At 38.7% G+C, this 15,169-nt stretch overlaps 1 protein-coding gene across 1 annotated transcript in view; it reads left to right on the top strand.

The window, feature by feature from the left end:
• The window catches only part of RNF115 (ring finger protein 115), a 59,099-nt gene that overhangs the window by 20,854 nt on the left and 23,076 nt on the right, over positions 1–15,169 (top strand). Inside the window, exons 3-4 of the mRNA XM_068540647.1 lie at positions 1,795–1,837; positions 10,069–10,280. Of these exons, the coding sequence (XP_068396748.1) occupies positions 1,795–1,837; positions 10,069–10,280 (255 nt within the window). The remainder of the gene's footprint in view (positions 1–1,794; positions 1,838–10,068; positions 10,281–15,169) is intronic.

The following is a 15,169-nucleotide window of genomic DNA, read 5'->3' as shown; positions in this document are numbered from 1 at the left end:
GTCAGGAAAGAGCCCTGGAAGCCTATCCAGGCTTGAGTAATAAAATGGATACATAGTGGTAGTTCAATTATTTATCTATTTAGCATAGATGTACTGGTACTTTTGGGCTTGTTCTACATTTGAAGTGTTTTTTGCAAACAATGTTTTAACTTCTGAAGCAAATACAGTTGTTCAATGGTTTCTAATTAGAGAATAAGGCCTGAGAATGATGATGTAGAGAATGGCATTAGCCTCGTTTTTTCACTTTTGGTTCCAGACTAACTGAAGTGTGTTTGTTTCCTCAATGAGCTGAGTGCAATGCCTGGATTGGTATTGTAATTCTGAAAGTGAAAGCTATTTGTAAGAGTTTGTGGGCTTTATTTCATTGGGGTGAGTGTGTGCATGCTTGTGTGCTAGTGTGTGTACTTTGGTGCACTTGTGTGTGTCTCTTGAAGTAAAAGTGATATCCAGCAGTTCTTGTGATACTTTCCATCCCGTTTCCGCCAAAGTGTGTTAGCCAGTTTCCTCTCTTCTTTGCAGATTTCATGGGGACAGTGGGATCAAATATTTTTCCCCAGTCTTTGGGAATAGGTTTATACATGTGATATTAATTCAACAACTTTTACTTTCCAGTTATCAATATAGGATATGGTAAAGCAAGGTTTTCAAAAGTGGTGAGTGCTCTGTATAATGGCTGACAAAATAAACACATATATTTGTGGTATTAATAAAATACAGTCTTTACCCTCTGAATTTATGTTTATGAAAGGAGGGGAACGAGTAGAAATGGATGAGGCAAATTCTAGATATTTATAATACAAGGTCGAATTTAGAATCAAAGTCAGAGTGCAGAGGGGTTTGGAGGAGTCTTGTTTGGTTGGTGAGTTTAGAAAAGACTTAATGGAGGATGGGCCCTGAAGGGTGGGTAGGATAATCATAGAATAAGATAAGCTATCAGAAGAAGAAAAAATATTTATTGAGCCCTTTTGTAAGGTGCTAAATATAGTACCAGACCCCTTGCATTACTACATTTAATCATTCCCAATAGTTTCAAATGTTGTGTTCATCTGGTGGTTAAGTGGTTTTTTAAATGAAATATTATTTTGAGAATCTTGTTTTATTTCTTAGCTTCTGAGAATAGATGTTTTTCTTCCTTTGCTCAGATTTGAGTTGCATTGCTGGCTGTGGATCCTTCTTCCTTCTCTGTGATAGTCCCTCTCCCCAATTTTTAAAAAAAATTTATTTATTTTATTTATTGATTTTTGGCTGTGTTGGGTCTTTGTTGCTGTGTGCGGCCTTTCTCTAGTTGCGGCGAGCGGCGGCTACTCTTCGTTGCGGTGTGCGGGCTTCTCATTGCAGTGTCTTCTCTTGTTGCGGAGCATAGGCTGTAGGCGCGCAGGCTTCAGTAGTTGTGGCACATGGGCTTCAGTAGTTGTGGTTCGCGGGCTCTAGAGTGCGGGCTCAGTAGTTGTGGTGCACGGGCTTAGTTGCTCTGCGGCATGTGGGATCTTCCTGGACCAGGGCTTGAACCTGTGTCCCCTGCATTGGCAGGCGGATTCTTAACCACTGCACCACCAGGGAAGCCCTCTCCCCAGTTTCTCATTTGGCTTATCCTTGATTTTGTAGTTTGTTATAATATTTTTCATAGATTAATCCACATGCCAGTTCTTCATAATTTCCTTTGAGGGTGTCATGTTGGGATGAGTTATTTTTCCTTATTGGGATTTGCTCTCATTGTACCATTCTGTATTTAGCTTCCAGGAGGGAAGCTTGTTCCTGGGAATAGAATCACTACTCATTGCCTTTTCTCTTCAGTTTTTTAGGTGGTGGCAGCAGCACATCAACACATTTTGCAGAGGTAAGTTTTCCTTTGGCTGTATGGATTCTTTAGATAGTGGGTGGGTGTTAAAACCATGACAGATTTTCACTTCCCAGTGCAGCAAAACATCAGAATGTATAAGAAAAATATGGGCAAGAGTAGTCTTAGAAAGATTTGTGTTCAGTAGTTGGGGCTTTGGCATGTTACTTTTAGTAAACCTTTGATTAGGAGAGAGCTGTGCTATATTTGAAAACTGGTGGTGTTTTCAGTTCTGTTTTCTGCTTCTATATTGTGTATATGGTGTGAGAATAAAAAGCTTGTGTTGTTTTTTAAATAACAGTGTTGCAGACTCTTAGTGGTCTGACAGTCAAGTAAAGAACAGGGCAGGATGAGTTGTAATTGAAGTCACAATGAGGCACAGTCTATGATTTTACACAGAGGTACTGGTTTCTAGAGATTACCTTTAATGAATGTGGTAGTTTGTAATTGGAATTTCAGGGCCAGATTAAGGATAAGATATTTGCTTGCCTTCCAGGTCTCAAGATGGGACCTACAATTAATTTCCAGTTCTTTATATAATGTGGCATCCATATTTTTTGGGGAAAATAATCTTAACTAGGATTTGAAAATAAGACATTAATCTGTATCCTTGAATACCATTTTAAATTAAACGCAGTAATTTTCTTTTTCATTTAATCCATTGACTTAAAATCTGTTTTTTTGGGGCCATTTTAACCATTTTTAAGTGTACAATTTAAGTGTACAATTTTAAGTGGCATTAAGTACTCTTTGTTTATAAGCATTTAGAGACTGTTATCTCACAAGGGACAGACCAGCTCTGCCTACAAAAAACACTGGTTTGCTTTTGATCCTGTTGCCGCACAGCTTGGTTAGCTCTAGAAAGCTAACAGATGCTAAAAGAAAAAAAAAAAAAAACACTTAAATCCCATAATCAGAATTTCTTTCTGTTTCAGGTTCACATTAGCCTTTTTTGGAGATAGTTCAAGTACCTGAAGAACGAGCAAAACTTTTTGGTAGTTATTTGTGTGTAAATTAAAACTGTATTTGCAGTGTATGTGAAAACTGGTATTCAATAAGAAGCCCATAAAACCCTAAGCTTCTCTTCTTTATCCTCTGAAAATTATCTTAAGACCTGTAGCTCCCAGGTTTTTAAAAAAATTTTTTTGGACTCGCTGCTCAGCTTCCCAGATCTTAGTTCTTTGACCAGGGATTGAACCTGGGCCCTGGCAGTGAAAGTGCCAAGTCCTAACCACTGGACCGCCAGGGAATTCCCAGCTCTCCAGATTTTTCTGTTGTTAGATTTATAGTCAAGAAACTTAATGAAATGTGTGGGTAACAGTCCTGTTTTATTAAGGTATTTTCTTTTACTTATGGTCTGTGGTACTTCTTAATATCCAGTATTCAGCTTTTTGCTTAACTCTGAACTGCCTTGGTACATGGGTTGATTAGTGTGATTCAAGACAGATTATGTCTTTGAACTCCCACTTTCTCATTTTGGTGGATGGAAAAATATTACTTAAAATTGATTCTGCTAGCCAGGCCTGGAAGCCTTTCTGGTTTTAGTAATTTTTTTCCTTGTGTGTGCTATTCCTGATTACACAGATTTTCACTTAACTGGTTATGCATATGCAGAAGAGACTTCATCTGATTTTCCTTAAGTGTTAGTTCTCTTTTAGGAGATGGAAATACATTGGTCTGTCAGTTTTATAGATATGACTCACCAGGAGGAGATGCATTCAGAAGAAAAATAAATATATATAGTCAGTTTCCTAACTTTAGTAATGCTAAATCTGACACTGACTGCATAAGTTATCCTTCAGGTGTTGAAGTAATTTTGCTTAGTCATAGCCTGTGACTTCATGTTCTTAAGGGTTTGTAGCAACGGCATGATTATGCCCAGTTTTCCCTTGTCATCATGCCTGAATATTTCAGTTTTCTCCTTTTTAAACGATATTTTGCACGTAAAAAATAGAAAAAAAAAAGTCTTATCTTTTAATACTGTAGAAGTTGTCAGGGATTTAAAAAAAATCATCTAAGAAGTATATGTTTAGTGCACTTCCAGCACTCTGCTAGAAGAAGGGGCAAGAAGCAAATGTTAACGGTTGCCTTGCCAGCAAGGAACTTATAATTTAGTTGGGTAACAAGTGCAAACATATGAAACAGATATGAAAACAAGTGTGTACAGAGAGTATAATAAACTCATTATGGGGATGTAACAAGTACAGTAGAAGCGAGAGATTAGGTGGGCTGCAGTCTTTGGGAAGACTAAAATCTTTAGGAAAGGGGTCAAATGACATAGTGATATGCACGGATCCAGACTGCCTGAGTTTAAACCCTGGGTCTACTACTTACTGACTAGGTAACCTGGGCAAAATTACTTAGAATTTCTCTGTGCCTCTGTGTTCTCCTTTGTAAGTTGGGGAAAATAATAATACCTACCTCAGAGGGTTGTCATGAGGATTAGGTGAGTTGATACATGCCAGGTGTGTGGGCCAGTGTGCCTGCCATATAGTGAGCGCTTAATAAATTTTAGCCATTATTAAGACTTCATGGAGAAGGTAAAACTCCTTCATGGAGAAGGTAGAACAAGGCTTCAAGTACTAAAGCCTTAAAGGGTAGGTGGAATTTAGATAAGCAAAGAGGTGAGAAACGCTATCTCAAGATAGTATTCATAGGCCATAAGGTCTTATACCAATGTCCCTGGAAGAAAAACTTAGAAAGAAAATTATGTGTGGAGAGGGCTTCCCTGGTGGCACAGTGGTTAAGAATCCGCCTGCCAATGCAGGGGACACAGGTTCGAGCCCTGGTCCGGGAGGATCCCACATGCCGTAGAGCAACTAAGCCCGTGCGCCACAACTACTGAGCCTGCGCTCTGGAGCCCGTGGGCCACAACTACTGAGTCCGTGTGCCATAACTACTGAAGCCCGCGCGCCTAGAGCCCGTGCTCTGCAACAAGAGAAACCACCACAATAAGAAGCCCGCACACCGCAACGAAGAGTAGCCCCCACTTGCCGCAACTAGAGAAAGCCCATGCGCAGCAATGAAGACCCAATGCAGCCAAAAATAAATAAATAAATAAATAAAAAGAAAATTATGTGTGGAAACGAAAGCTATTTTTCTTTTCTATATTTCAGTTGGTAATTTCAGCAAAGGCTTATGCTCAATTTTGCTCTGTTTTTCTTCAGCCAGAGTTGCTTGTACAATGAAGAGGTTATTTTCTTAATTAGCATTTACTAATAGCTGAATTCTTAAAGTACTAGATGTATCAGAAGAGGCTTAGTCCAAGCAAAATTTCTTTTTTGTGTTTTTTAAATAAGAATTTTTTTTTCTTTTAATTAATTAATTAATTTTTATTTTTATTTTTTTGGCTGTGTTGGGTCTTTGTTTCTGTGCAAGGGCTTTCTCTAGCTGCGGCGAGCGGGGGCCACTCTTCATCACGGTGCGCGGGCCTCTCAGTGTCGCGGCCTCTCGTGTTGTGGAGCACAAGCTCCAGACGCGCAGGCTCAGTAGTTGTGGCTCACGGGCCCAGTTGCTCCGCGGCACGTGGGATCTTCCCAGACCAGGGCTCGAACCCATGTCCCCTGCAGTGGCAGGCAGACCCTCAACCACTGCGCCACCAGGGAAGCCCCAAAATTTCTTATATAATTGGTATTGATTTTTTTTTCTGAATTGGGTCTGGTGGGGGAGATAGGGAGGGTGGATGAGGATGGAGGAGGGTTGCCAGTTAAATGGGAACTATGAGTAATGTGTGAGGGTCAGTGGAGAGTGAATCTAGAAATGTTGCTAGCAGTTTGTAGAGAGAGAGGACATAGCTATACTGAGGTTCCTGTTGATAACCTGGGGAATGGAGCCCATGGCTATCTGAGGGGTTTCATTGACTACTTGAAAGCTTCTGACCATGACCTGGTGCCAGTGAGACATCTGATCGGAAGGTCTCAACTTACCTCAGTTTTATCACTTCAGTGCAAGAGCGGCTGTGGCTGCTGCCTCAGATTAGCAGAAAATAAGATAGATGGCTTTCTAGAAAAAGAACTCCCAGGTGTGCAAGAAGGCAGGGTACTCTGAGCAGTCTGATTTATATTTATTTAAATAAAGTTTGTTTTGCTTACATATGCAACATTACAATGGGCAATAAAAAAGGTATTAAAAAGCATCTGGAGTCCCACTATTCTAAGAGCCCCCTTTCTCCATACATTTCCTTTCAGGTTTTGTCCTGAGGCATAGATACTGAAAGATATTGTAACAACATTAAGAAGATTTTTTTTTAAATGAAAAATCTTCCATATTCTCATTACCTTATTTTTGCTTTGTTTGTTTATTTATTTATTTATTTTTAATACTTTCCATTTCTCACATTCGTGCTTCATAACTGTTTTCAGATATAATCATAGAATATACTGTATTGTATTTCTGATTTTTAAAATTTACTTAGGATTATGTCATAAATCTTTTTTCTTATCTCTTCATAGTTATAAGAATTATATATTTTATGACTTCATATTATTTCATGCCTGTGCTATATTAAACTGTTATCCTGTGTTAAAACCTGTCTGGTTATATGTGATGGTTGATAATTGACCATACCTCTTCTCTCCATCTGAGCGTCTAGAACATACTGCGAAATAAAACATAGACGCCAGGCAGATGGAAATAAAGATTTAGTTTTTATTCAGCCAAATTGGAGAGCACAGTTGATCTGCGGCCAAATGGACATCCTAAGTCTGCACAGGATGACCCACTTGAGAATTAGACGCTGCTGAGCAGGCACAAATACTCAGAACCACTTCTTTTGCATTTGTGCAGCCTCCTTATAAATGAACTCCATCCATTGGAGAAATGCGAATTAGCAAATGTTAGACTTTTGCCACTCACCAATCAGATGCATCACTCCTCTGGTAGGGAAGAGTAATGAGGAATGAATGAAGAGGTCAGAGGTGAACATGAAAACTCTGATTCCTCCCTCCTCCCCTTTGGGTTTAGTAATTTAAGTCTATAGTTAGCAGGGGTCTGGGACTAGTACCTCTGGTAGTTAGGGGAGGAGATCAGTAGTCTTTGAGGGCAGTTTTACTTCCACCTTCATGAAGGCTCTCTCCAGTACCAGCTCATGCTCTTTTGTGTGTGCTGGGACCGGTGGAGAAAGCTCTGAAATAATCAAGAACAACATAAAGTTAAATTAAATTGAACTACAATAAATAAAAGTGTTGATATTCTACTGTTTTTGACCTACAAAGATGGTAATTTTAAATGATTAAACCTAGTGAAAAGAAGTTAAAGATTTCAAACCTTTAACTTTCCTTTACCAAGTAAATCATCCTTTACCTGTTTGCTATTCTTCCCAGTCTCAGCCAGAGGGCTTGTACTCAAATGCCAGGTAGAGTTTGGGTTCTTTGAGCAGCTGCAGCCTGGATGGGATCTTAAAGGTTGAATTAACTCAACCAAATCTTTCATCTGTCTCACTTTTTAGTATGAAGAGTTAAAATAGCTCATTTCACAGTGCTGCCTACTTCACATCCAGTCCATTTGGAAATACCAAGTAAAACTCCTGAGCTCTTCAACAGTTGTTCAAAGAATAACTATGTTCATGTCATTCATGACTAAGTTCACACCAGTAATACTGTTGCCAAGCAAAGACCATAACATAAACTCAATGGTAGCTGAAGGAAAAAGAGTGAAACAGAAAACAGTCTTGGTGTCAGCCTTGCCAGTTTTTTGTTCAGTGACTGCCAGTTGACCAGAGTCCATAGCCTCTAAATTTAAACTCATTTGGGAAAAGGTGCCTTTCAAGAGATTGTTTATGGCAGTGTTTACATTTTGGGGGGTGGGTGGGCATTGGACATCGTATTTTTTTCTTTGTGAATGACATTTGGATACTCTGTATTTTTATAAAATTTAGGAATTTGCCATAGTCACCCATAGTCTTTTTTTAAAAAATTTATTTATTTTATTTATTTTTGGCTACGTTGGGTCTTCGTTGCTGTGCGTGGGCTTTCTCTAGTTGCTGCGAGCAGAGCTACTCTTGGTGGCAGTGCGCGGGCTTCTCATTGTGGTGGCTTCTCTTGTTGTGGAACATGGGCTCTAGGTGTGTGCGGGCTTCAGTAGTTGTGGCACGTGGGCTCAGTAGTTGTGGGTCGCGGGCTCTAGTGCGTAGGCTCAGTAGTTGTGGTGCATGGGCTTAGTTGCTTTGCGGCCTGAGGGATCTTCCCGGACCAGGTCTCGAACCCCGGTCCCCTGCATTGGCAGGCGGATTCTCAACCACCATGCCACCAGGGAAGCCCCTCACCCATAGTCTTGAGATTTGTTTTGAGAGTCCTTTCTTTGCCAGCCAGCATATTATAAACCTCTTAATTTCCATTTATTTTTGAGCCTTATATTCCAGGCATCCCTGAGCTGATTTGAGGATGAGCACTGTTTTTATTTTTCTTTCAATATCCACTGCTCCTGGTAGTCATTCTAATGCTTCTTATTCTTTTTAAAAAACTATTCTAATTTTCCTTAATTTATTGAACAAATAAATTTATTTTCTAGAGACCCAGTGCAGCCAAAAATAAAATGAATAAATAAATAAATAAATTTATTTTTTAAAAATACCTTGTATCCAGGCTATGTAGAGACCTTTTAAAATGGAATAATGAGAAAACAACCCAGTTTCAGAAAATGGCAAAAGATTTGAACAATCTACTTCACCGAAGAAGATATATAGATGGCAAAAAAAAAAAAAAAAGCTCAACATCATTAGTCATTAGGGAAATGCAAATTAAAACCACAATGAGGGAATTCTTTGGCGGTCCAGTGGTTAGGACTCTGCTTCCACTGCAGAGGGCATAGGTTCGATCCCTGGTTGGGGAACTAATATCCCACGTGCCACGTGGCATGTCCACAAAAAAAAACCCCACCAAAATGAAATACCACTATACCACTTACAGCATGGTTAAAATTTAAGACTGACCATATTAACTTTTGGTGAGGCTATGGAGCAACTGAAATTGAATGTAAAAATGGTACAGCCACTGTAGAAAACAGGCTAGCTGTTTTTTAAAAACGATAAAAATACTTCAGCCATATGATTCAGCCATAGATATGTACATAATTGTTCATAGCAACTATTTGTAATCATAAAAAATTAGAAACAACCCAAATGCCTGTCAACAGGCGGATGGATAAACAGATAAATAAAATTTAAATTATTTCAGAGGTAATTTGTTTTTTTTCCATTTACTCTTTGTTTAGTGATTCCTTGGCCAAACCCAACAAACACTCCCCTCACCAAGACCCTTTTAGTAAAAAGTGTGTACAATAGAATGGTCTTATCAGGCATTCTTACACTGCTTTGTCACAGCTTTGCCACAGCTTTCTGATGAACCTTCTATAAGTTAAGTATTTTATAGACACCTGTCTTCACTTTGTGGGGATGCTGCCTTTTTTTACAAGTGTATAAATACATCCATTTTATTTAATCTTACTTTATTCTATGGTGGAAATGTGGATGTCGTTGTTACAAAACACAAGGTTGTAATGTTGATCTAGATGGTTGACTATGCTTAGGACAGAAGTTCATGATCACCTTTGGCTCAAGTTTTTATTTTTAGTATGGGAAACTGGTCAGAGGCATGTGGATCTGAGCTCAGTGTTAAGGTCCAGACATTGGCTTGTTTCTTTTTTTTTTTTAATTAATTAATTTATTTTTGGCAGCATTGGGTCTTCATTGCTGCATTGCAGGCTTTCTCTAGTTGCTGTGAGCGGTGGCTACTCTTCGTTGCGGTGCGCGGGCTTCTCATTGCGGTGGCTTCTCTTGTTGCGCAGCACGGGCTCTAGGCACGCGGGCTTCAGTAGTTGCAGCACACGGGCTCAGTAGTTGTGGCTCACGGGCTCTAGAGTGCAGGCTCAGTAGTTGTGGCTCCTGGGCTTAGTTGCTCCGTGGCATGTGGGATCTTCCCGGAGCAGGGCTCAAACCCGTGTCCCCTGCATTGGCAGGCGGATTCACCACTGCGCCACCAGGGAAGTCCTGGCTTGTTTCTATATGAAGGAAATAGTTTCTTGGTATGCAAATTTTTTTCCCCCTGTGCATATACTTGAAAGACTTCTCTTTTCTCCTCCGAAATTGGAGAAGCATACATTTCTTTAATTCGGAACTGCTGAATTTTGAAGTGTTAAAAGTTAATCCTCTCTTGTTTCAGTATTTCTTCTTCCTGTTTCTTCTTTCTCCTTTTCTTAAAATCAGTAACATGTGGTTTATTTCTGGTTTTTACTAGTTCTGGGACCATTTGGACCCCACGATGTTTTTCCAAGATTTTAGACCCTTTCTAAGTAGTAGTCTACTGGACCAAGATAATAGAGCCAATGAGAGGGGTCACCAAACTCACACTGACTTCTGGGGACCAAGTCGGCCTCCACGGCTGTCAGTGACTCAAAGATACAGATCTCGAGGAAGTGCTCGTCCTGATAGATCCCCTGCTTTTGAAAGGTGAGTGCAAAGTTGTTATTTAAGTTCTTTTAAAGGGTAGTTTCAATGAAGGACATATTGACATAATCTAATCTTTATAAGGTTTTCATACTTATTACCTTTGTGGACAAGATGGGGATATATATCCAGAATGAAAATGAAGCTAAATTGAGTGTCTCTACTCAGCTAGTATCAGTTTACTGATGATGATAAACTGAAGGATGATAAAACTAATGATATAGGTCTCTGGTTAATATTTTTATTAATATTTCAGATTAATGTATCAGTGATATGTTTGTCAAAACTTCAGAAGATACTGAAAGGGATAGCAGATATACTGGATGACATTAGGATTCAAAAAAACCTCAATAGATTAGAGCAATGGACTTAATATGAAATTTAGTAATGATATAGAGTCTTCTGCAAAACATTCATGCAACAAATATTTATTGAGTGTCTTTTATGCTGGGACACTTGTACTGGATACTGGGGATATAATGGTGAGCAAAACAGATGGTGGTCCTTGATCTCATGGATCCCATTTAGTAGGAACAATAAACACTAATTTTTCTAAAGTGTCTGCCGTATGCATAGGATTGTGCTTCATGCTTTTTCTGCTTATCTCATTTAATCCATATAACATGGTAGGTATTGTTGCTATTCTCATTTTATACAAGAATAAACTAAGACTCAGAGAAGTAAGGTAACTTGGATCAATGGTGAATCTAGGACTTGAACCCAGGGATATATGCATGTAGTGCTGCACTGAGATAGCAGCCGCTAGCCACATGTGGTTATATCAATTTAAATTAATTAAAAGTTAAAAAGACTCAAAATTCCTCAGTCACACTCTCCACTTTTCAAGGGCTCAGTAGCCACAGATACCGAGTAGACACCATATTTCACAGCACAGGTTATAAACATTTCCATCATCTCAGAAAGTCCTATTGGACACTGCTGTTCTAGAGTCTACACTTCCCTCCCCTCCACACACCTAGATTTTACTATTAATATTTTACTATACTTACATTATCACATATCTATCCATTGATTTGTCCATTAGTTCATCTTATATTTTGTAAATTTCAAAGTTAGTTGCAGACAGTCTTTCTTAGGACAATTATAAGATATGGGAAGTCTGATTTAATGGGATTGTCTAGGACAAAAGCCAATGGTATCTTAGACTTTTAATAACTTATGGTGCTCAGAGGTAAATCCATCATTTCCTATGCCAGTTAAACTGTATCTATATTACTTTCCCTTTACTACCTGGCTTGGACCCTATTGTTGAACTCCTCAACTAAAGTTCATCTAAACTTTTACCTCCTGTGCTTCTTCTCCCACCCGCTAAACTGCCAGTCAGTGCTGTGGTCCACTTTTCCATGCTCCTTTACTTGGCGATGGATAAGTACTGCTGGAGGAAATCATATAAATGTGCCCATTGGTGCCCCTGCAGCTGGTAAAGGGCATTTAATCTCCATTAAACTATCAGTGCTTTTAATTTGCATTTCCCTCTGCAAATATTTTGAACTATCACTACATTTCAGTCTCCGAATTTCCTATCTAGTAGATGATTCTCAGCAGCTTATTTCTATTCTTCATTATAAAAATTAGGACTTTAGGCATGAATTCCCCAAATCCCTGTGCCCAACTTCTTTGACATCAGTATTTATTTTTCCTTCCAGTCTCCTGAGATGAGGTATCCTTTCTTTTTTTCAAAGCAACTCCATCAGCCCATGTACCTATTTCTTTTGGGATTTTGTTTCATTCATTTTCTTCTCGCTGTTCTCTTTTCCCCCTTTACTGCTCCCTGCCCCGTCCCCTTATACCCCTCCCTCCTCCTTTAGCTCTGTGGTTTTCGATTTTGGCTATACATTAGTGTCACTGAGGATATTTTTTAGAATACAGATACCTGGGCCCTACCCCCAGGGATTCTGATTTCATTATTCTGGGTGAGGTCCAAGCATTTGTAATTTTTAAAAGCTCCTTCGGTTATTCTGATTGTAGCCAGCGTTGAGAACCACTGCTTTAGTTACTGCCTAATCTTATTTCCTTCCCCTTTGAATAAGATTTCTTAAGGGGAGCCTATGTTTATTTTGTGCACTTTCTCATCTCTCATTATGCTTCTGCTACTATAGTCTGGCCCTTTTTTCACTAAAATCCCTGGTGACCTTCTATTCTGGTTACATACCCAGTGGATACTTTAAAATTTTTATTGTATGGGTCCAATTCACCGAATTCAACATTTTGGGTCTTTTTCTTCCCTCTAGAAATTCTCTACTTCTATGACTTCCATGATAGTATATTTTCTTGACTTACCTATTTTCTGACTTCTCCTTCTTGTGGATAGTATTTCTAGATATTTGTTTTCCTAAGGTGTTTCCTTCATTTTGGTTTCCTTCTTACCCTTCAACAAGGTTTCTTAACTTTGGGACTATTGACATTTTGGCTGGACAATTTTGTTCTGTAGGGCTCTCCTGTGTGTTGTAGGATGTTTAGCAGCATCCCTGGCCTCTACCTACTACATGCAGTAACCAACCCCCCCTCCCCCAAAGTTATGACAACCAAAAATGTCTCCAGATATTGCCACATGTTCCCCTGGGGGAGCAAAATTGTCTCTGGTTGAGAATACTGCTCTGTAAGTGTTTTCTGGCCATTATTAGGTTCTCTCACAGTTCTAATAATTACCTGTATACAAACACTCCCAAATCTATATTTCTTTTTGACCTTTCTCCCTAATTTAAGACTCGAATGTATAACCTCTTGTTAGACATTTCTATTTGGATGTTCCATAGGTACTACAAACTCACAAAAATGGAAACCAAACTCTTTTCTTCCAGACCTGATCCTTTTTCTTTATTTCTGATTTTGATTGGAAGTACCACTCTCTGCCTAGGCATTAATCTAAAATCTTTTCTTTGTCTCATCCAACTCATATACACATCCAATCAAACATTAAGTCTTTCTGATTTTTTTTCCTATTTCTCAACTCCCATTTTGTCCAACCATTTTCCCCCTAGTTCATATCTACATCTTTTCTTGTTTGCCTGCACTATTGCATTAGCCTCCTTCAAAGCTTTATCATTCTTAATTTTACTCCCGTATTACCCTTGCAGGATTATCTGCCTCAATTTTCAGATCTGTATCACTTCCTGCCTTAAAATCCGTTGTCATGGGGTCTATAACTTCATATACAAGGCGCTCTATATAGAGGTTTTGGGCTCTCCCGACCTCTGCAGCCTTGTTTCTGGTCACTTCTTGCTTTTTTTTATTCTACCAATACGAAACTTGTAGTTTTCTACATATGCCATACTGTTTCATGCTTCTATATGTTTTCTTAATCTGTTTTCTCTGGCAGAAGTACCTCTACTGCTTTTTTAACCCAATTAATCAGTCCTTCACTGAATTGCGGAAGCCTCCCATGACCCCCAGGACTGTATCAAACGCTCTTCTTTTGTGCTTTCCCAAAGCACCTTATGCATTCTTCTATTCATACTTCTAACTGCACAAATTGAAGTTATTTGAATACTAGCTAGCATTCATGAAGAATACATCCTGTGCCAGGCTTGATATTCATTAGCCCATTTAATGTTCCCAGTAACCCTATGAGGTCGGTACTGTTGAGGAAAATTGAGATTCTGCCTTATTAGAGCCTCTGTTAGTTATCTATTATTGCATAACAAATTACTCTAAAACTTGGTGACTTAAAACAGTAATAGTCATGTATTCTCTCTCAGTTTCTTTGGGTCAGTAATTTGGATAGGGTATGGGGAAATAGTTTGTCTTTGCTGTGTGATGTCTGGGACCACAGCTAGAAGACTTAAAGCTTAAGACTTGACTGAAATTTGCAGGCTTATTTGCTTACATGTCTGGTGGTTAATGCTTGCTAATGGCTGGGTTTCTAGTTCGTGCTGCCAGCTGGAAAACCCACACATGATCTTCCTTAGTTTTAAGAGTCAAGACTAGTTTTTTGTTTTTTGGGGTTTTTGCAAGATGTCCATTAATTTGGGTTTGTCTGATTGTTTCTTCATTCAGATTAAATATCTGAGCAAGAATACAAAATAAATGATATATCCTCTCGGTGTATCACAACAGAGGGTGCACATGATGTCAGCTTGACCCATCATGGGTGATGTTAAGTTTGACCATTTGGTTAAGGCAGTGCCTGCCAAATTTTTCTTATAAAGGTGCCCCTTCTCTTTTGTAATTAATATATAATCTGGGGTGATACTTGGAGATTGAGTAAATATCTGGTTCTCTAATAGTTTTTTACCTAATGATATTAGACTCCATTGATGATTCTTGCCTAAATTATTACTATAATGGCTATACAATAATGATTTTCTGTTTCTTTGATTCTTTCTACAGCTATTAGACAATCTGTTGTTAAAAAAAAAAAAAGTTTTTCTCTCTCCCTGCCCTACCTTATCAGTCTACTTACTTATTTTAGCCCGGACTCATGCATTTTGTTTTAATCAGTATTCATTTTGATGATCAAATAATCTCAGTTTGGCCAGAGAAATTGGATCTAAGCATTTTAGGTAGCAGCCCTTGTTCACAGCCCTTAAATTAATAAGAGAGTTGGGACATCTAAGTAAAGTGATCATCTTGTGTTTCTCTGATTATTAGCTGATAATTTCTTGCCAGTTGGACAAATGGAGCTTCTGCTGCGTTTCCTTTAATGGAAATAAAATCTTTCAAGAAGATTTTTTTTTTAGTTGTCAAATAAGAATGGGGAGATTTACCCTAATTTGTCAGTTCTACTGTATGAATGCTTAAAAACAATATGAATGCCGTTAGGCAGCCATATATCCTGTCTGCAATCTAATAGAGAAGAAGGTGACTAACATTTACCAAATGCCTAGGATTTTTTAGGCACTAGGCTGTATACACTCTTCTCACAGAGCCGT

Source organism: Eschrichtius robustus, chromosome 3 (genome assembly GCF_028021215.1).
Source record: "Eschrichtius robustus isolate mEscRob2 chromosome 3, mEscRob2.pri, whole genome shotgun sequence".
NCBI classification, from domain to species: Eukaryota; Metazoa; Chordata; class Mammalia; order Artiodactyla; family Eschrichtiidae; genus Eschrichtius; species Eschrichtius robustus.
The sequence above is the reverse complement of the archived record's forward strand: the minus strand, read 5'-3'. Positions and strand labels throughout refer to the sequence as shown.